This window comes from Prionailurus viverrinus, chromosome C2 (genome assembly GCF_022837055.1).
Source record: "Prionailurus viverrinus isolate Anna chromosome C2, UM_Priviv_1.0, whole genome shotgun sequence".
Taxonomy (NCBI): Eukaryota; Metazoa; Chordata; class Mammalia; order Carnivora; family Felidae; genus Prionailurus; species Prionailurus viverrinus.
Window position 1 is genome coordinate 80,105,026 of NC_062569.1, and position 20,684 is coordinate 80,125,709.

At 39.7% G+C, this 20,684-nt stretch overlaps 1 protein-coding gene across 13 annotated transcripts in view; it reads left to right on the forward strand.

Annotated features, from left to right (window-relative positions):
• LPP (LIM domain containing preferred translocation partner in lipoma) overlaps positions 1 to 20,684 on the forward strand; it is a 677,058-nt gene that overhangs the window by 508,330 nt on the left and 148,044 nt on the right. For all 13 annotated transcript variants that reach the window (XM_047874816.1, XM_047874813.1, XM_047874824.1 and 10 more), the window contains one exon: positions 8,180 to 8,306. In XM_047874816.1, coding sequence (XP_047730772.1) covers positions 8,180 to 8,306 — 127 coding nt within the window. The remainder of the gene's footprint in view (positions 1 to 8,179; positions 8,307 to 20,684) is intronic.

A 20,684-nucleotide genomic window follows, 5' to 3' on the forward strand; every position in this document is an offset into this window, starting at 1 on the left:
TTTCGAAAGTGGAAAGGTGACTGGAATGGGTTTCAAAGTTAGAATCAACTTTTAAAGTCAAAACTTCTGGGTCTCCCTCCTTGCAGCCTTGCTACGCATTCTCCAAGAAAATAGGATTGAAGAATAGAAGGCCTAAGAACACGCTTTTCTGCTCCTATGCAACCGTGAGGAGCGTTCATTTATGGGTTTCTAGTTGCTAATAGGCAGTTCCCCTTGCCCCTTCTTTCCCTGTGGCCCACTCACTGCTTTTAACCTGAAGCAGAGTGGGTGTGCAGCAAATCTTCGGCCCTTGGCCTGAAAGGGTGCTCCTTCCATTAAAAGTAAGACGTCGAGAGTAGAGCATGATAATTCAGTGAGAGTCAGAAAGGAGAAGCAGCCTCAGGAAATTGCCAACTGCAAACTTGACACAGTTAAATAGGAGGGGGGAAAAAAAGAAGGAAAATATCAGAAATATATTTTTTTCTGGCAGGCTTTCAGCTCCAAAATGGGACTAATTCTACCTTTTGAAAGAAGATAATTTCAATGTTTCTTTTTTCAAGAACACATAATTGAAGTTATTTTCCCTCTGAGAGAAGGAACCTCTTGTACATCATTACAAATGGACAAGAAAAGTGAGCAGCTCTGGTCCCCGAGTGATAGAGTATTCATTATCATGTAATCTCTCTGAATATCTTGGCTGTCGTTTCCCAGTGTTTATCTGCCTGGGCGGTGCTTCTCTGGTAAGGTTCAGATTTGTACTAAGTTCAAGTTATCTAGCACCTTGTAACTAGGAAATGAATGGTGGGTCAGCACTCACAGGAGAAAAATGACCCACACCGAGGTCAGTATCACAGTCACTCAGGAAGCTGGCATGATGACAAAGAGAGTGTAGCCATTTTGTAAAATGGATCCTTAACACATATATTTAAATAGTAAATCGGCGGTGACAAAGATTAAAGGTGGTGGGTGTTCTCCTTGGGGTCTTCACTCTTTGCACCCCAGTGCAGGCTGTTTACTATGCTTCTTGTTGCATTTAGGAGGGATGGTGAAGTTCTTGGCTCCCCCCGAGGAGGGGTGAGCATCGGGCGTTTAACCTTTGTTTGTTCTTGATTTTCATGCCCTACATGTAGTGAAAGTTCAGTAGGCTGCAGAAACCCTGTGACCTGCCAGCTGCTTACTCAGATTCAGAATGCTGAATGAAGTTCTAGATTGTTTCAGGGGATGCTGACAAGTGGTTTAAATCCTCCTGTAAATGGAAATCTCTAATGATGATGTTTCCACTTACTCAGTGTGTGTCTGTTTTTATAGACTACAAAGTATCCGAAAATATGAATTATCTGTGATTTCCCTATAAATATCTGTAATGATATATGCCCTGCATATTATGGGCACAAAAATAAGATAGGGTAGAATCAAAGGAATCTTTGAAAACATCATTTTGCACAGAACGCTACTAAGGCCCGGGGAATAGAAATGATTTGATCAAAATTACTGGACCCGTTAAAGGCAGAACACAGATTAGAGAGATGAATAAGCTCTTCTGTGCTTATGGGTTCCTATGTAAGAATATGTAAAACACTTCAAATACTGTCATTGTTACATAAATGTGATGGATATTGTTATTTGTGTTATTCTTAATCTGGCAGTGTCCACGCTCACCAAGGATTCCATCCATATCACTTTGTTTGCAGAAATAGTCCTCATTTTTGTACAGCCTTACCCATAACTTTTACCAGGGACCTAGATCCAAATTTGGCTACAGTATTCATAATAAGCCTTCCCCGGAATATTATCACCTGGGCCTCTAGCAAGAAAAAAACCGTGACAGAGAGGAGCCAGTTGCAGATGCTTGGACATTTTCCATTTTCTGACACTTCTGTATCAAGAAAAAAAATTTTGTTCCTTATCTGAGGGTAAAAAGCTTTATTGTAAAAAAAATTAAAATATAGGAAAATAGAAAGAATATAAACCAGTCTCCCATTACTTTCAACCATGAACCTTTGAGCATGTTTCCTCCCAGTCTCCCTTCTGTAACAGTTTGAGGCAGGCCAGCCTGGTCAGTGGATCGCTCTCCACAGGGTGTGTTTCTCCTTTCTCGTGCCTCCCATGGCCACATCTAACTGCGATGGAGAATGGAAACTGTAGTCCAGCCATGTGCTCAGAAAGAGGAGGAAGTCAGTTTCGTGAGCAGGTAGTGGTCTCTGCTTACTTAATGAATATCAGGGTCCTTAAACATAATAGCCATTAAATTGCTCAGAAATGCCATGCTGTCTGGTTGCATTTTTAAGGCATCATTGGCCTTGGTGTTTGAAGATGTTGCCAATATGTATATTTCCAAAATGTGTCTTTAGTAAAGTGAACACCCAGTTCTAAATCTCCTGATGGTTCTGTTTCCTAAAACAGTGTAGACATTGACCACAGGTCATTTCTCTAACCTCATCGTCTAGCTCTGTTCCTCCTCTATTTCTTAACATTTGTTTTTTTTCTAACGTGCCTGTTCTTTTCTACATGTTACTCTTGGAATGTCTTGACTTCCTTCCTTCCTTCCTTCCATCCTTCCTTCCTTCCTTTCTTTTTCTTTCTTCAATTGTTTATCCTTCAAGATCAAACTAAGAGGATATATCCTTACTGGTAGCCTTCTCCCATCTCAGAACATTGAATTCATCCCTCTGGCTTAGTATTTACACTTACTGTAATTTTCTACTTTCATGTCTCTTGTTTCCTAAACCATGAGTTGTCAGAGGCGGGAATCATGAATAATTTGAGTTTATGACAGTGCTTGGCACTTGGCAATTTCTTAGGAAAGGTATGTTTAAGAGAATTTTGAAGCAGTCTTCTGAAATCCACTTCTCAGTAACTCATGTGTAGGTCATATAATGGGTTTTGTTTGTTTTTTGCCTTTTCTAGGAGTGGTAGACATTTCAAAGAACACTCATATTAGTGATTAATATTGATACTTATAAGAATGTGTAGAGGCTCTGTTTGTGTTTGCTATGTAGGACTTTTGTTTCACTAGTTAGCAGTAAACCTCTACTCTGAAAAAAATCCAAATTACTCCAAAATAACAGAGCTTAGAAGGGCTTGCAGATGGCCCTGGAACTGAGGACCACTGCGGTGTAGTTGAAACACGCCTGACTCGCACAGCCCCTGGCAGCAGGCAGGGCTCCACCGAGGGAGCTCATTTACCCTCCCCGGGCCTCCATTTCCTCATGAAGCAGGATTACCTATTACACAGGGCTGTTGCATAAACATTTGAGATTACGTGTATGTGAAAACAGGCACCTTGAAAAGGGTCACAAAAATGCAAGGAATTATTATTATGCTGCAGTGAGTATATTGCCGATACCATGCACGTCTCTATGTTTGAAGAAATAAAAAACAGTACAATCCAACACATCCCTTCCAGCCCCCACCCCACAAATTTTCCATTATATTCTATTACCCAAGCACAATGCTGGAAGCTGCTTATCAAAAGATGAATTGGGCATCTTAGGATTCACTGCATTCTGAGTGCTACTGAGAAAGAGAAATTGAAGTGAGAGAAACCCTAAAGTAATTACAGGACCTGAACTTCAAAGAAAGCCCTGGGCTGCGTCTTCCTTAGTGTGACAGACACATGGACACTAAGGAGTCTGTGTTTTTACCAATAAGTATTCTTCATGCATGTTAAGTTTTGTGCCCTGTTTGGGGATGGAGGCCAGGGGCAGAGCGGGGATGAAATTCTGTGGCCAAATAACATTCACAAGCACTGGGAGAGATGTCGTCTTGGGGTCCTTCCTCATACGAAATACCAGGAATCCAAGGTTAGCATGATAGGGGATTAGAATGTAAAAGAAAAAGAAAGTGACTTTCCAAATGTGGTACTTCAGAAACTGTATTGCAAAGCTAATAGGGAATAATTGGAGAATGAAAGGAATGGCATATTTTTCTTAAAATCTATGAAGTCCTGACAAGGGGAGTACTTGGAAATAACCTCTCCTGGTAACGTAAGTGCTAAGGGTAGAATCTGAATTCCTGGCAGAGGACAAACCTGGCCTTCCCACTGCCACTGTTTATGTTAAAAGGCAAAAGCATGTATATTAGGGCCACACAATGCTAAAGTGTGTCCATTCCCTCAGGGTCTGCCCTAAGACTGGGAGCAGGAATTATCAGGTTTTCCTTAATGGTTGTTGATTTAAAATAAAACAGCCAACCCCATTGACGTTACAGGTAATATTTCAGACATTGCTCCACTTTCTCCATGGGAAGCGATGTTTGGTTGGAAAAAATGCCTGGCTTTTGGAGTCAGATGACACCCTCTTTGGGGCTCAAGTTTTCTCCTTATTGCAAGTCTGGAAAACATGATGTAGGTCAGCTTCCCATCCATGCCTTCAATTCTGTCACCTGAACTGGGATTATCCCCTCCCTCAGAGGCAGGTTGAAGGTCCAGAGAGAGTCCCTTTATGACCATGGTTTGAAAATAGGTAAGCTGTCTATAGCATGACATGCAAAAGCTCTCTGATTTCAATCCTCTTAGCAACTGCGAGATAACCTGGATAGGCCCATTCTACAGAAGGGAATCTGAAGTCATCCAGGGTTCACAAGCTCACCTGAGGACCCCAAGCCAGTGCCTGAGTTAAACCTCTGTCTCTAGCCATAACGTCACCACCTCGCAAGTCCCTTCACTCTCTGGCCACACATATTTTAGGATGAGCTCCCCACCTCCTTCCAGTCTCATGGCTCTCCCGTCCTCCCTGTACTCCAGAGAGAACTTTCTAATCTGATTAGCTCACCTTGCTGCTGAAAATCCCTACTGCGGTTTCTGTTGCCTGGACATTCCAACCTGAGGGTCTGTAGATATGTTTCCCATGGCTTGTGAGCTTCCTGAGATTATAAGTAAATTCAGTGTGCGTTTTTATGGATGTCAGTCTCTCTCTGCCAAAAGGGAGCTCAGCTCATCAGGTTTTCAGAGTTGTCTGTGGTCTCACACAGGGCCTAGAGCCCTTGGCCCCTAGGGAGGCCCTCAGCATCCGGTACGGCATGGTAGTCATTAGCTGGCCCTTCCTTTCTTTCGCCTCTTCAGTCTTAAACACAGAACCACTTGCCTTTTTTCCCACTCACACCCAATGCGTCCCACCTTTGGCCTTTTGCTCCTCTCAGGGCCCCCATCTGACCTGGGTTGGAAGCCTGTTCCAGGGCTTTGCTAGTATCTGACATATCTTTGTCGCTTGAATTCCTTGCATTTAAAAAGTTGTACTTCATGGATTGCAGAAGTAGAATTACATATTGTAAAAGAAACACAAACTTAGAAATTGAAAGGTCCCCGGGATTCCAAACCCAGAGGTAAATCCCCTTTAACACTTGAGTGTATGTCCTTTCAGACTTTTTTTCCAACCCATATATAGAACAGTACATAGGGGCACCTGGGTGGCTCAGTCAGTTGAGCGACCGACTTTGGCTCAGGTCATGATCTTCCAGTTTGTGAGTTGGGGCCCCGCGTCGGGCTCTGTGCTGACAGCTCGGAGCCTGGAGCCTGCTTTGGAATCTGTGCCTCCCCATATCTCTGCCCCTCTCCTGCTCATGCTCTGTCTCTCTCTCTCTCTCAATAATAAATAAATGTTAAAAAAAATTAAAAAAATAAAAATAAAAAAAAGAACAGTACATAATTAAACTGTACTTACTTTACAAAAATGGGGCCATCATTTACACTTCCTATCCTATAACTAGATCTTTTCCTTTGATCGCATGGCCATGTCACCTTTTCATACCTTGCAGATAGATTTGTAATGTACCCTTTTAAAAGCTTTTCACATTCCATTGTATGTATCTATCATTGTGCATTTAAGTGACCTCTTACCCGTGGATGAATAGTTACATTGTTACTTCAGGTTCCTCCTTTTTTTTTCAAATATGGTTCCTGTGACTGGCCTTGGTCATATAACTTTATGATTATTTCTGCAAAATTTTCCTAGAAGTGATAACATCTGTGCCATTTAAAGTTTAATATCACTAGCAAATCGTTCCTCCAATGTTCAAATGCTATTTGCACTTTAGAGGAGACCTTAAATTTAACATTTAATGTTTATTGAATAAATGAGTCTAGGATGGGCTCTTGTCCTGGGTTTATCATAACTAGCCCTGCCCTGATCTTTTTGGATGTTAAATTTCCTTATCTCACAATGAATAAAAGATTCCAGCATGCAGCTCTATTTTTTTTTTTTTTTTTGTCTCTGTCACCGGCCACATACCGTGGTTTATTCACTGTTGTCCGTTCTCCATCCAGATTGTGTCCAACAATGAAATAAAATCCCGATGTAAGATTAGTAACCAACATAAACAAAAATTGAGGGCCTTTTAAAGGCTTTCTGCATGTCCATACTCGCAACCTCCTGTACATTTCAAATACCTAAAAAATGAAAAATATAGAGAAAGGTCCAAACAGGTGCCAAGTAACAACTTGACATATGCTTAGATGGCGTTTTATGCCTCAGACATCACACATTTGTACAGGTATTTGTGCTTTGTAGGATTTTCACATCTAAGAACTCATTTAGTATAGGGAGGAGAACAGGTGAATGAATATGCAGCTATAAGTTTTGTTGAAGTGATTCTTGTAAACTGTTCATGAAAGGAGAAATTCCTGATAACAACTTAAGGATGCATAAACAAAGAGGGAGACAAACCATAAGAGACTCCTAAATACAGACAACAAACTGAGGGTTTCTGGAGGGGAGGTGGGGCGGGGGAGATGAGCTATATGGGTAATGGGCATTAACGAGGGCACTTGTTGGGATGAGCACTGGGTGTTATATGTAAGTGATGAATCCCTGAATTCTACTCCTCAAACCAATACTACACTATATGTTAACTAACTTGGATTTAAATTAAAAATTAAAAACATAAAAGTAAGAAGAATTTACATTCTCAGTCCCAGCTTTCTCCATTAGTCGTCATGGCCATCATTATTTCTTAACTTTTTAAAAAAATGTGTATTTATTTATTTTTGAGAGAGAGAGCATGCACACAAGCAGGGGAGGGGCAGAGAGAGAGAGGGAGACAGAGAATCCGAAGCAGGCTCTGGGCCCTGAGCTGTCAGCACAGAGCCCCACACGGGGCTTGAACTCACTAACTGTGAGATCATGAGCTGAACCGAAGTTGAATGCTAACCCAACTGAGCCAGCCAGGTGCCCCATTTCTTAACTTTTTATAAGTTTTTTCTGTTATAAGCACATTGATTAAAGATGCTGGGGTGTGATACCGGAAATGGTCAAAGTTATAATATACGCAAAGGAAAACAGAATTATACATTATACATCCCCTTTTATTTACATCATGCAAAGCTACTTTACATCTGGCATCTGGCCTTTCTTTTTTCTCTACATACTTTGGATTCTTGGTCAAACATCTCAGGTAATCTTTCCCCTGACACTTGACTCCCTGACAGCGCTATAATTCTGGCTCGCTCTCCTATTTAAACACCAACCCAGTATCAGTGCTTTTTACCTCCCCCATTTGGCTGTTTGTAGTACTAGGGGGAAAAGCTACTCAACCACCTTAACCAGAACACAAGGCCATTCACTTTCTGCCCCCCTTCACCCCATAAGATCCATCCCATCTCCTATCTCAAGCTTTATACAAGCTGCAGAAATACACAACTGCCAGGAGCTCCTTAAACCAGTTAGCCTTTTCTCACCTGAATATAAGAACCGCTGCCTATAAGTTTCCTGCCTTTTAGCTGAATAAGTCCTAGTCTTCACCTGCCTCTTCTCTGGAATACTTCCTTTCAGGCTACATGAGAGGTCACTTATGTACCCTGATTGTGCAGTTCCTAAAGTTGCTTTATCTTTAATTATTAATGTGCCTGTACCTCTCATTTGACTGTAAACTCCATAAGGGGGGAAGCTCAATTTATTCATCTTGTTTTTATAAATATACAACTGCTCCATAGTGACTGCTTAGCAATTACTGAATGCAATAGATTCCTACTATTGTAAACATGGTTTTCTAAAGCCCGGTAGATGACTCATCTCACTAAGACAGGTGAATACTGACAATGATGTGTCCAAGATCAGACACCGAAGAATGTTAAAACTGATTCTAAAACCCAGATCTCTTAGTAGCCATGTCCAGTACCTTCTCCTGTACAATGCAAACGCTACTTGATTGCTTTGATTGTCTAGATTGCATTTAAAGAACTAACTGTGTGTTTTCTGCCTTTCAGAGTGGACAAACAGGATCCATGGGGCCTCCAGCTGTTCCCCCTTCATTCCGCCCTGAAGATGAGCTCGAACACCTAACCAAGAAGATGCTGTATGATATGGAAAATCCACCTGCTGATGAATACTTTGGTGAGTGGGGTTGAGAGCTGGCTTCTGAAGTGAATGCCTTGTTCGGTTTTTCTTAATTGATAATGAGGAGTATCAGCATCTCCACTGGCAAACGATTTGGGTCTAGATGCATTGGAGTTCGAATGCACATGCACAAAATGGAAGGTTCTGGAAATTGCTTTGTGAGACTGCCATAAATGTGATATCTGTTCAGCTCATACTAAAAGCACAAGGGTATTGTACAGTTTCTTGGAATACAAATTTGATTTTAAAACTAATTTTTGACAGTTTGTAAGCTTCTCTACATTAGGCAGAAATAGGATTTCTGTATGTGTTCAGGCTCCTCACTGGTCTAAATATTTATATACGTGCAGGGACATCTGGGTGACTCAGTCAATTGAGTGTCAGACTCTTGATTTCGGCTCAAGTGACGATCTCACGGTTGGTGAGATTGAGCCCCATGTTGTGCTTTGCGCTGACATTGTGGAACATGCTTGGGATTCTGTCTCTCCCTCTCTCTTCACCCCCCTTTTCTCTCCCAAAATAAATAAATAAACTTTTTAAGTAAATAAGTACATAAATATTTATATACAAAATACGGAATTGGATAGTGTCTAAATTCTGTACTCTCAATTCTTGCCCTCTGAAAGTTTAGGAAAAGATGTCCCACTGTATTATTTTCAACCTTCTCCCCTCTCCAAATCTGTGAATAATTATGAATGGTTATTTCATCCAGTCCGTTAGTGTAATGTGAATTTATGAACTAAGTGCCAATTAAGAGGTGTTATGAATACATAACCTGTACTCAGGGAGGTTGTAATTATTCAGGAGAGATAAGAAAAACACATAAGTAATGACTAATCTTGGTAGAAAACCGTAAGAGGCATAAGAGAGACTTATGTTAAATATTACAAAATTTAAAATCTCTACTTCTCAGGAACATCAGGAATGCCTTCTAAGGGAATCGGTGGCACCTGAACCTGGCCCTTTTAAAGCAGTGCCTCCCAAACTTTCTGTGATGAAAACTGTTTCTTTCTCCATCTGTTGGAGACCAGTATTTGTATAGAGCACAGTTAAAATTAATCACTAAGAAAATGAAATAAAAACAATACAAAATGGAAGGCCAAGTTTTACCATTATGAGATCTAACAGGGATGTATTACTCTATTAAAGTGTTATATTATTTTCTAAATACTCCCTGTTTTTGTACTTGTTCCATTGCAGGGCGATAAACATTTCTTAAACACCCATCCACGGACCACAGTTTGAGTAGTGTCGTTTTTGGGACATGTGGAGAGAGGATATTACATTGAGGGGAGAGCAGCAGCAGAGGCACAGAGGTGGAAACATTACACAGGGCTTTTATTTTTTCTGACATTTACTATTTTCGTGTCTCCCCCTTGCTTCCTATTTGGGAATATGTACTATTCGGTGAACTGAGAGCCCTGATCCAAAGCCACGCCATAGATGGAATGGGTTAGGATATGAAAAATGTAGCACTGATTTATATATAGGGTATAGGTCAATAGGGGGAATAATTAATTCTGGTTCTGGTCTTTTCTGTGCCCTTGACTAGCTAAGCAGCATTGAAATGTGCTCCATCTGCTTAAGCCCCATTTCCCACCTTGGTAAATCAAGAGTGTGCAGCAAATGATTTCTAGAATTTCTATCAACACTAGTAGTTCCTATAGAAACAGCACTAATCCAAAGAAATAAAACAAAACTAAAAGCTAAACATAACTTGATAGGACAAATGCATGGAGAATAGTTATTTTAAAAGAGTCTCTAGTTACATTAAAATATACCAAGAGTGCATCATACTCTTGTTCTTGATATGGGGAAAAGTTTTATATTGGAATCTAAGGTAAAATTTTTAAAAGATCATGTTAAAAGCAAAAAATAAGGTTACCATATTAAGGTATATTAAAAATAAAAAGCAACTAACATAACATGTATATATGCCTCAAATATCATAGCAACTAAATACATACCAATAAGGAAAATTGAACATAGATGGTATTTGTGCTTATGACTATGTATTAAGATCTCTGCAAAATAGACATAAGTTAAATATTATCTTTGCATTTAAGAACTGCCCTAGTTACTAGCGTGGACAGCTTGAACAACTCTCTTATGCTCACTCAGTCTTTGTTTTTGTTTTGCTTTATCTATAATATGGAAATAATTGCTAGCTCATACTGTTATTGTGAGTATTGAGTGAAATATTTATAGAAAGCACTTAGCCAAGTTCTTGGCATGTAGAGTGTCCTCAATAATCAAAGTTATCCCATGCTTTATTTAAGAAAATAAAATATGCCCATTAAAAATCCATTAATAATACCTGATTTAAATTTAAGTTCCTACCAAAAATAGAACATGTGTCACCAATTGGTAAATAATCATTGCCAAATAAGGATTATGAAGCATGAGAGAGAATGTGGAATAATGATTAACTTTTATTGAGTGCTTACAATATGGTGTCACTATTTTATGTACTTTGTAAGAATTAACTCATTTTATCCATATAGAAAATATATAACCCTGTAAATGCTATGATTATTTCCAGATTAGGAAATTGAACCACCAAAATGTTAAGTAATCTTCCCAATATCGACAGCTAATAAATTGCAGGACTGGATTAGATTCCAGACTCTACTTTTTTTTTTTTCCTTCTAAAAACTTTTCCCCCAGCTTTCCTAAGATTGACCAATAAAACAAAACAAAACAAAACAAAAAAACCAAAAAACAAACAACAACAACAACAACAATTGCACATAACCAGGATCTACAACTTGGTGGGTTTGGACATATGTATACATTTGCCTTGCCATCAACACAATCCCACTAATAAACATATACATTACCTCCAAAAGTTTAAGCTGGATAATTAGGAATGGTTTTATGGAGATCAGCTTTGGATAGACAGAAAATAGAAGAAGGATATTCTCTCCTAAGTAGATAAAATGAACAAAATACAAGTTGAGGTCAGGATTATTTAAGGAAAATTTACTTTAGGTAGAAAACATCCACCAAGTGCCTATTACGTGCAGACTACTCTGCTAACTGTTGGAGACATAAAGAGATAGGCAGACATTGATCTTACCTTTGAAGGTGCCTTTAGTCTAATAGAGAATATATACAGGGTTATAGTGTTTAATCCTAACACAAGACTGAAAGTGACAAGTGACTGAATCAAAGTTGGGCCAAAGTTCTTTGAGAATTCAGAAGAAAAAGGAGAATGGACATCCCCAAGCAGGAATGAAAGCATGTTTATAAATGGTTAGCATTAAAGTTACGTCTTTAAAATTACGCTAATAGAGATTTGGAAGAGGGATTACAGTAGAGAAGCGATGTCATTTCCAATGAGGGAAATTTTAACATAATGTAGAATAAAATCGTTAGAGTGAATCACCAATGTGGAAAGGAACAAAAATTAGGATATAAGGTTGGAGAAGAAGGCAGGAGTCCTCAATGGATGGCGGATTTAATTTAAAAACCTATTAAATATTCAGGGCAAGTTTAGAGAAACTTGAATATGAGGTATATATTAGATAATACATCAACATTCATTTCTTATGTGTGGTAGTGGCATTGTGGTTATACAGAACAGTGTCCCAATTTTTAGGGGCAACATGTTGAAGTATTTAGAGTGAAGTATCATGATATCTGCAACTTTCTTTGAAACAGTCTAGATAGATGATAGATAGGTTGATAAATCTACACATATATATAGATACAGATACAGAAACAGATACAGACATAGACACAGACACAGACATAGACATAGATATAGATATAGATATTGTGGGGAGGGCAAAGTCACTTTACATTAAAACAACTAGAGATGCCATTACCGCACAGCTACACAGAACATCCTTCTTCCCCCCAAAGGTATTGAAGCTTCACAAATGAATTATGTTAAGACTCCTTCCTTGGGTGGGAGAAATAGTTACATTCCTCTGCCTTCTAAACTTGAGTATTTTAATGAATTTTTAAAAAATGTTTGCTTGTTTGTTTGTTTGTTTGTTTGGGGAGAGAGAGAGAATGAGAGCTGGGGAGGAGGAGACAGAGAAGGAGAGAGAGAATCCCAAGAAGCTCTAACCTCAGCATGGAGCCTGACTCGGGGCTCAATGCCATGACCCTGGGATAATGACCTGAGCCAAAAGCAAGAGTCGGATGTTTAACTGACTGAGCCCTCCAGGTGCCCCAATGAATTTGAGCTGCCTTCTCTTGTGTACGTTTCCTTCTTTTCTATTGGACACATACCTTTCCTACTGCTGAAGAGATGATAGTCATTAGAATGGTGATGACAGAAGCTGATATCTGTCGAAAGCTCTATTCACAGTCACAGTCTGACTGACGGGTCTGGTGACAATGTCTTCATTTTTATAGGGGAGGACACAGAGATTAGAAAAGCTGAATGAGTTGTTCAAGGTTTCGTAGTTAATAAGTTTCAGGATTTGGACTTTTTCTTGTCCTCTCGAGTCCGTGCTGATTCATCACCATTACGGAAAGGCATATGTTGTTCCTGCAGATTGTCAATGGTTGGCTATCCTGCCTCTTGTCATCCTTTCCCTCCCCAAGTCATGATCTTCAAGTGAGAGACTATCTTTGCCCAGGGCCATTAGTTGTATAGTCAGAACTTCGATGTCACTGGCAATATATTTTAACTGTGTATAACTCCTGAATTAACTGATGTGACACTAAGCATGGGCTTTTTGCCATGGTTCAGATACCTACTTTAAGACTGCACACCTAATACCTCCCCACCAACCATGTTAGCTGACTAGCCCTTCCGTTGACCATGAGGGGAGGAAAACTGCTGATAACTACAGCACATCTCAACTGACTTTTCTTAAGTCAGACCTTGATAAAATATTACAAGCAGGTGCACTTCTCTAAGCTACTCCTCAACTGGGCATTTTTTTTAATGGTTCTCCTAAAAAGATGTCAGTTTTAGTGTTTCCATGCACTCCCTCTTCCATCTACTTCAAAAAAACAGGGATTGTTTCATTCCAGTATTAGGTAAATGCCACAAGGCATGGACCATAGCCCATCAGATGGATGAATCCATATCTTTAAAGAGAAGACAAAACTCTCTCATGCTCTGAGCATTTTCCATCTACTTAGGCTTATATAATTGGACTCTAGCAGATGCCCAAGTGTCTTTTCTCCCAATGGAGTCCTTGAGAGGGCCTCAAAACACTACCCTGTAGGGAAAAGAAAGGAAACACACCAGAAAATTGGAGGTAGAAGAAAATTCTGATCTGATTCAGTAACCAGGCAGTGGGTCTTTGGCCCAAATCATTTGCAGCAAGGCTTGCATCTTAGAGCAACCCGTTTCCCTGGGCAACTAGGAAAGCATGTTTTTACTAGGGGAGATTCTCAGTTCCAGGGATACATGTACAGAAAGAACAGGAGGTGATGAACTATGAATTATTATAAGTTAGAGAAAACTGCAGAACTTAAAATGAGAGGCAGAATTTTAAATTTAGCTATTAAAAAGAATGGGGAGAAAGGCAACACTGCCAGAATATTAGGGAGTTTACAGGGCTAGTTGCCGTCATTGGAGCTTTTATTTTTCAGACAGTTTTGAGGAGGAAATGGAATGGAAAGTTGAGTTTGTCTGTAGATATTTTTGCCACATCTTTTGAATTTATCCAAGAGTTTTCCATGTTGGTTGACACACCCCAAGCCTATAAGTCTTGCACTTTCATTCATATTGAAAGAGAAAGTATGTTTGTGGAGGAGAGGTTCCACGTTGTGATCCCTGTGTCCATGGCACAATTCTCCCCCAAATAATGGTGTTCTGGATGCACAGACCCTGAGACCCAAGACAACATTACTGGAATGTAGTATCTCTGGAAATGAGAACTGTGATATATCTGAGGATAGAATGAAAATATCTACCAGCTTATTTTTAAACACAAAGCTGTAATTATCTTGGCATTGCTTACATAGTGTTGTCTTATTCCTTTAAAAAAAAAAAGTGAAGTGTGTGAGTCTCAAAATTGTCTAGTGAGCTATTTGAAGAATCCCTATGCCTTCAGAACAGCACTAGGTAAATTCTCTTCACAGAACTTGGCATTTGTCTAAGGATTTTTGTTTGTTTCTCTCTGAATATTGTTATTGAGGTATATTGGGAAATTTTACATAAAGACAGTTCTGAGGGAACTAGGAGAGTTGGGCAGAAGCGGGAGGTAAGCAGCAGTGGGGACCTAGCATGTGGTAAGCCTCAAGAGAAGAAAGGCATGGGTGGGCCTGTGCTATAATTACTTTATTAATAAAACTAACTCACCATACTTGGTGCTGTGTATCTTCTCAGTGGAGAGCAATATGGAGGTCCAACGAATGTTTGTGAGTAGAAAGAGAGAACCCCAATCAATGAGGATGTTAGTCCATTCCTCTTCTGTGCTAGTAAGACCTGTTGATAAGTGAGCATGTCTAGGGGATTTGGACTATGATGCCTAGGAAACTGCAAACCACTATTTGAGATACTGTTGAAGGTGTGGAGAAAAGAAAACCTGGAGCCCGAGTGCTGCTGGAAGACTCCCACGTGGAAAAGAATTAAACTTAATATCCATGCTTCCAAAGTTAGCAACAAAGCAAGGCAAGTGAGGGGAAGCTGGCACATTCCCATGTAGTATAATGAATTAACTTTTTGAGCAGACAGAAACCAGTTCTTGGAAGAGTCTAGGCCCACACCCAATAACTCCTTGTCAGGGAAGCGGTGATCGGTATCCCAGCATCTCATGGACAATGAGATTGCATTTGGAAAGTACTATCCTGCTCTGATGGTTCAGGGACTTGGGTGTCTAAACTGGCCTAGGAATCAGCCTCTTCCGTCCACTGTCTTGTTCTACCCCCAGATTATCATTACTGCTATCTATATACCGCTCATAAAATATTTCCTACTTGTTATATCATTTGAGCTAAACAGCAGCCCTGCGAATCATACAGTATTTCCCCCCATTTGGCACATGAAGACACACAGGATCTGAGTAATTAAGGGACTCCCCACTCTCCAGGGCCACCACCCGCCCCTACAAGTCAGAGATCCCATAACATAAATCCCCTACATGGCGCAATTGCAGTGAGGCCCAGGCCTACTACTCTAGAACCTGTTCTCTTTGTACCCCATCACACTCTTTGCACCCTGTTGCCAGATTGGTCATAAACCTGGAGGTAGACCAGTCACCAGGTTCTGTGCTTTAGCTTTTCTGTCAGTACAAGGAATAACGTGTCTGCTCTGAAATGCACTTAGAGGGTCTCAGCTGAGAGGTGCTGAGTAATTTGTTTTTCTTTGTTTTTATGATTTTGTGTCAACAATGTAATGTCCAAGGTGTTCTGTCACCTATAAACTGGGAAATGACTCCAGGTGCACAGTTGCCTTTAGTACAGGTGGAGCCTGAGGCCTTTAGGATCTTATTTTCGCACACACACAAAAAATGACCTAATTAATTAAAAACCCCAAAAACCACAATGAGAGAAAAATTAGAAAATGCGTAGCTTAGAGAAAAGGTTATATTGATTTAGGAAAAAAAATGGATTTCTTGGTTTTGCTTCTCTCCAGCTCTTTGTTTAAGGTATCTGTGGGTCATGGGAATAGAATGTTTTCTAGTTAATGAGACATATTAGATATATTTCCTTTTGTGGTAGTGATTTCTGGTAAAATGTTTGCTTGGGGCAATATATGTTTACAGCACTAAATAAATAATCCTCAGCATTGTATGTGTTCCATCTTAGCACACGTTAATTTTTAATTAATTTGGCTATCGAGTGTATTTTTAAGCATTGATTTGGGAACCTGGGCTTATAGTATCATAAAGAAGAATTTAAACTTAGAAACTTTGAGAAACTCTCCAGAATCGTGTTTCGTTTTCCAGAAAACTGAAGTCCAGATGACTCATTCAAGGTCATACAGCTGGAAGTGTTTTAAAACTCTATGGCCAAAAATTCCTTTCTGAATAAAGAATAGAAAGTAGTCTCGTCTGCTGGGAAAAGGAATGGCAGGGTTATTCAGAAAAGTGAGGAAGTAGGTTTGCCTGCTGTTTTCATGAACCCACTCCTGGATACACCTTCTTCAAACTTGAGTGAAGAATGGATTGTCCTTAAAAATAATACAGTCAGTAACTTGTTAGGGCCTATGTGTGTATACTGTCCTGAGTTCCTTGATTTTTAAATACAAAATAGCTGAAGAGATCCCCAAAACCCTTTTTTTTCATTTTCATCAGATTACTTATTTGTAATATTTCTTGTCTACTTTCCCTACTAGAATGTAAATCTGATTGAAGGCAATAATTTTTTTAGTTCACTGCTGTGTCCCCATCTTCGATTCTAGAACTAGGCCTGACTGATAGGAGATGTTTAATATTTGTTTAATTAATTAATCAACATATAAATGAAAATTGTGAGGAAACAAATGCGTATTCCCTGTGGCAAGACATGGTATACAGTAAACTACGGAGGGATAATATTTCATTCATTTAATAGATATTTGTTTAGCGCCTTCTAGGATCATAAAAGGTTAGAGCTGGAGAGAATCAGAGACTGTGTAAGGAAAACTCCCTCATTTTTAGAGATGATGAAGTGAGTGAGTTTTCTAAGTTGCCAACCAGTTAGTGATAGAGCCATGGATTATAATTCAGACTTTCTCATTATTTCTTTAAAATTTATTTATTTGGAAGCACCTGGGTGGCTCAGTTAAGCATCCGACTCTTGATTTTGACTCAGGTCATGATCTCACACTTTGTGAGTTTGAGCTGCACATCAGGCTCCATGCTGACAGTGTGGAGCCTACTTGGGATCCTCTCTCCCTCTCTCTCCCCCTCCTCCACTCACTCACTTTCTCTCTCTACCTCTCTCTCTGAAAATAAATAAAAAGTAAACTTAGGAAAGAAAAGTTTTCAAAAGGGGGGTTCCTGGGTGGCTCAGTCAGTTAAGAATCCAACTCCCTATCTCAGCTCAGTTCATGATCTCATGGTTTTTGACTTCAAGCCCTGCATCGAGTTCTCTGCTGACAGTGCAGAACCTGCTTGAGATTCTGTCTCTCCCTCTCTCTACCCGTTCCCCACTTGCTCTCTCCTCTCTCTCTCTCCCCCTTTACTTATTTTGAGAGAGAGAGAGAGAGAGAGCAAGAGAGAGTAAACTCCATGCTGTCAGCCCAGAGCCCAAAGTGGTGCTCCATCTCACAAACCATGAGATCATGACCTGAGCCAAAATCAAGAGTCAGACACTTAACTGACTGAGTCACCCCAGGGTCCTCATTCTTTCTCTTTAATCACTTTAAGGCATGGAGAATGTGTGGAGCAAGGTACAGTTGCTACATTCCTTGAACTTCAGTAGAAACTAGATTGACACCCTTGGACTTGATCTCTTTTACATGTGTTTTCTCTGAAAATTAAGGATTGAAATTGGTTACTTGATAGGTTACATAGTTGAGATGTTTTAAGTTCTAGATCATATTTCCTCCCATTTCCCTCATTTCCCACTGTGGGGTTTATAGTCCTTGGAACCTAGGATAATCTCTCAACTCGTCAGTTTGCTACTATTCTAATCTAAATGGGTCAGATGCGCAAGGTGTCACATTGAAAGAAACATCCTTACCCCATGTCTATATGTGTTTTCCATAGCAACCAGCTATGAAAGGTCATTCACTTACAGTGGGCCCCTTCAAGCATATGAGACACCACCCAGGATCGATGTTTCATTCAGTCTTTATATCAACAGCAGACACTCACTCATTCAGTCGCATTGAGATCATCATTCTCTTTATCAGAGAATGAAATGTAGAAAAGAGATTCCTACTTCATAATTAAAAAAAAAATGTTTCTTTGCTTAATGACTGACAGCAAACTTGGCGATCTGGGAGAGAATGCACTGGCATGAGCACACGGTGTGTACCCACCCCCCCGCCAAAAAAAAAGTTCCAATTCTTAGGTTGTTTATGGTTATGTGCTGAACCGTGTGGCTAGAGTTTAGACCAAAACCTGCAAGTGCTAATTATGCATTTTCTGATCTTACACACACAAATACAGATAACTCTGAACTCCACTCCCTTTAACCCTCCAAACCATCCTCCTTACCCCTCACCTGCTCTTTCCCCACAACTTTCTCTATAATACACAGATAATCATCTCCTTCCAGACTTTGAAGTGACATTAGGTTTGTCAGAAGGGCTAATGAGTTGACTGTCAGCAAAGCCATTGTTTGAACATCTGCGGAGTTCTATTTGATAGGCATCTATTGTACTTTTAATTGAACATATTCATTAATCTACAAATATTTATGGAGTGCCTACTATATACCAATCATTGTAGTGTGCTTTATGGGAAATGATGGAAATGAGGTAACATAATGGTCAAGAAGAGAAAGCATTGTTAAATCCTATAGCACCAAGGGCTTGGATGAAGAACACATTTTATGAATGGCAGTGGAAAATACATGGCTTTTCATCTAGGTTCAGAGGCTTTTTCTGCTATTACCAGTTGACCCGGGCCAAATTAAATGTCACAGGAGTTCACATGAAGAGACCCCCATTGCTGGGGAGTAGACTGGTTGGCAATGTACTAACCCTTGTACTATCTGAATTCTCAGTTGAATGCTTTTAAAGAAAAGCAATCAGAGGGGCACCTGGGTGGCTCAGTGGGTTAAGCGTCCAACTTCGGCTCAGGTCATTAGCTCACAGTCCGTGAGTTCAAGCCCCACATCGGGCTCTGTGCTGACAGCTCAGAGCCTGGAGCCTGCTTCAGATTCTGTGTCTCCCTCTCTCTCTGCCCCTCCCCTGCTCAAGCTCTGTCTCTGTCTCAAAAATAAAAATAAAAACATTAAAAAAGAAAGAAAGAAAGAAAGAAAGAAAGAAAGAAAGAAAGAAAGAAAAGAAAGACAGAAAAGCAAGCAGAAAATATCCAAGGCCAATAAACTGGGAAGCTGGTCCAAATTAATGACCTTATTCCAATTCTCTTCCTAGCTGACTCCAAAGTCAGTCATATTGTATTAAATTGTCCCAGATTCATTACAGCAGCTGCACAGCTGTGAGCTCAGACTTCAGCTGGTTCTCTAACTATCAGACCTTCTCCTGGACTCAACTCCACTCATACCTGTGAGTATCGTGTGTTAAAATTCAATGAGGAAACAGAAACAGTGTGCAGGAGTGACTTGTTGAAGGAGGCTAAGGAGATGCAGTAGGCGGGAGGTACTAGAAGACAGTTACTAATTCCCACTGCCTCGATCTCCCATTTAGCCTTAGGATCATGGCAAAGTTAGAGAGGCACTTAGAAATCATCTAGCTTCAGAGCTTCCCATTCTTTGATAACTGGAGGCACCTTTATAATTTTTATCATAATGCATTAACTATCTGTACTATTTTTTGCCTAATATTTTTATTTAAATCAATTAAGTTTTGGCCTACTTTATCTTCCTCCATGTCAAAAATATCCATAATCTGATTTTATGGGTTGAAATAATTGCTGCTTTTTCCCCTTAAAATACATTAAATCAAACTCCACATTGGAATTTTAAAATGTTTATCCATGAACCCCCTCATGTTCAAAATAGTGGGAAATGCGGATAGAATTCATCAGGAAGACAACTTGATGGAATACCATGAGGAAATAATTTCCTCAAGGTCACCCATTGAGTTGACTTTAACAAAATAAACATTTTTTACATCCAGAGGCATTACGTTATCGTGACAGACAGGGTAGTGGTTTAAAGAGCCAGAAATCAAGCATTCTGAGGCCAGATTCTGGGCCTGACACTCTCCTGCTGACTTGCTGTGACAACTTAGTTCAGCCCCTTTCCAGGGGCCTCATCTCCTTCGTTAGGACATTAAAATACATAATTTATAGATCCTTCAGCCCCTTATTTTTTTGCCTCAGATATTTTTTTATGCATTGCCTTCTATACACGTTAAAACATAGGTAGATAGGAAAACAGCTGTCTGATGTAGAATTACAACATTGATTGCTTCAGAGTTCCACGGGATTGGAAGATAAGCTCAATGATCTATTTCCTAGGCCATTTTATACTCTGCTCAATGTTGTTCCTCATTTCTTAAGGTTTATGAGAAGATTCACTGCATTTAAAGTAGCTTTAACTATCAGTTAACACAAATAAAATAGGATTGTAGAACATAAGGAATACTCTGTATTGAGGTGGATACCCTAGCATCACTGTTTAAGGATTTTCCTGAGTCAATAATGTTGTTCACTAATGTTACTTGGTATACGTAAGTGAAATTAATATTGGTAACCATTAATGTGACAATGGTCTTCAGTGTAGATAATCCAGCACTGTCATAAAAATGCAGAATGTATCTTTTGTTACATGGCACCGAGAAACAAGCACTGGACTTGGAGTTCAGGATATCCAAGTATAAGTTCTGTATCTTCTCTGTAT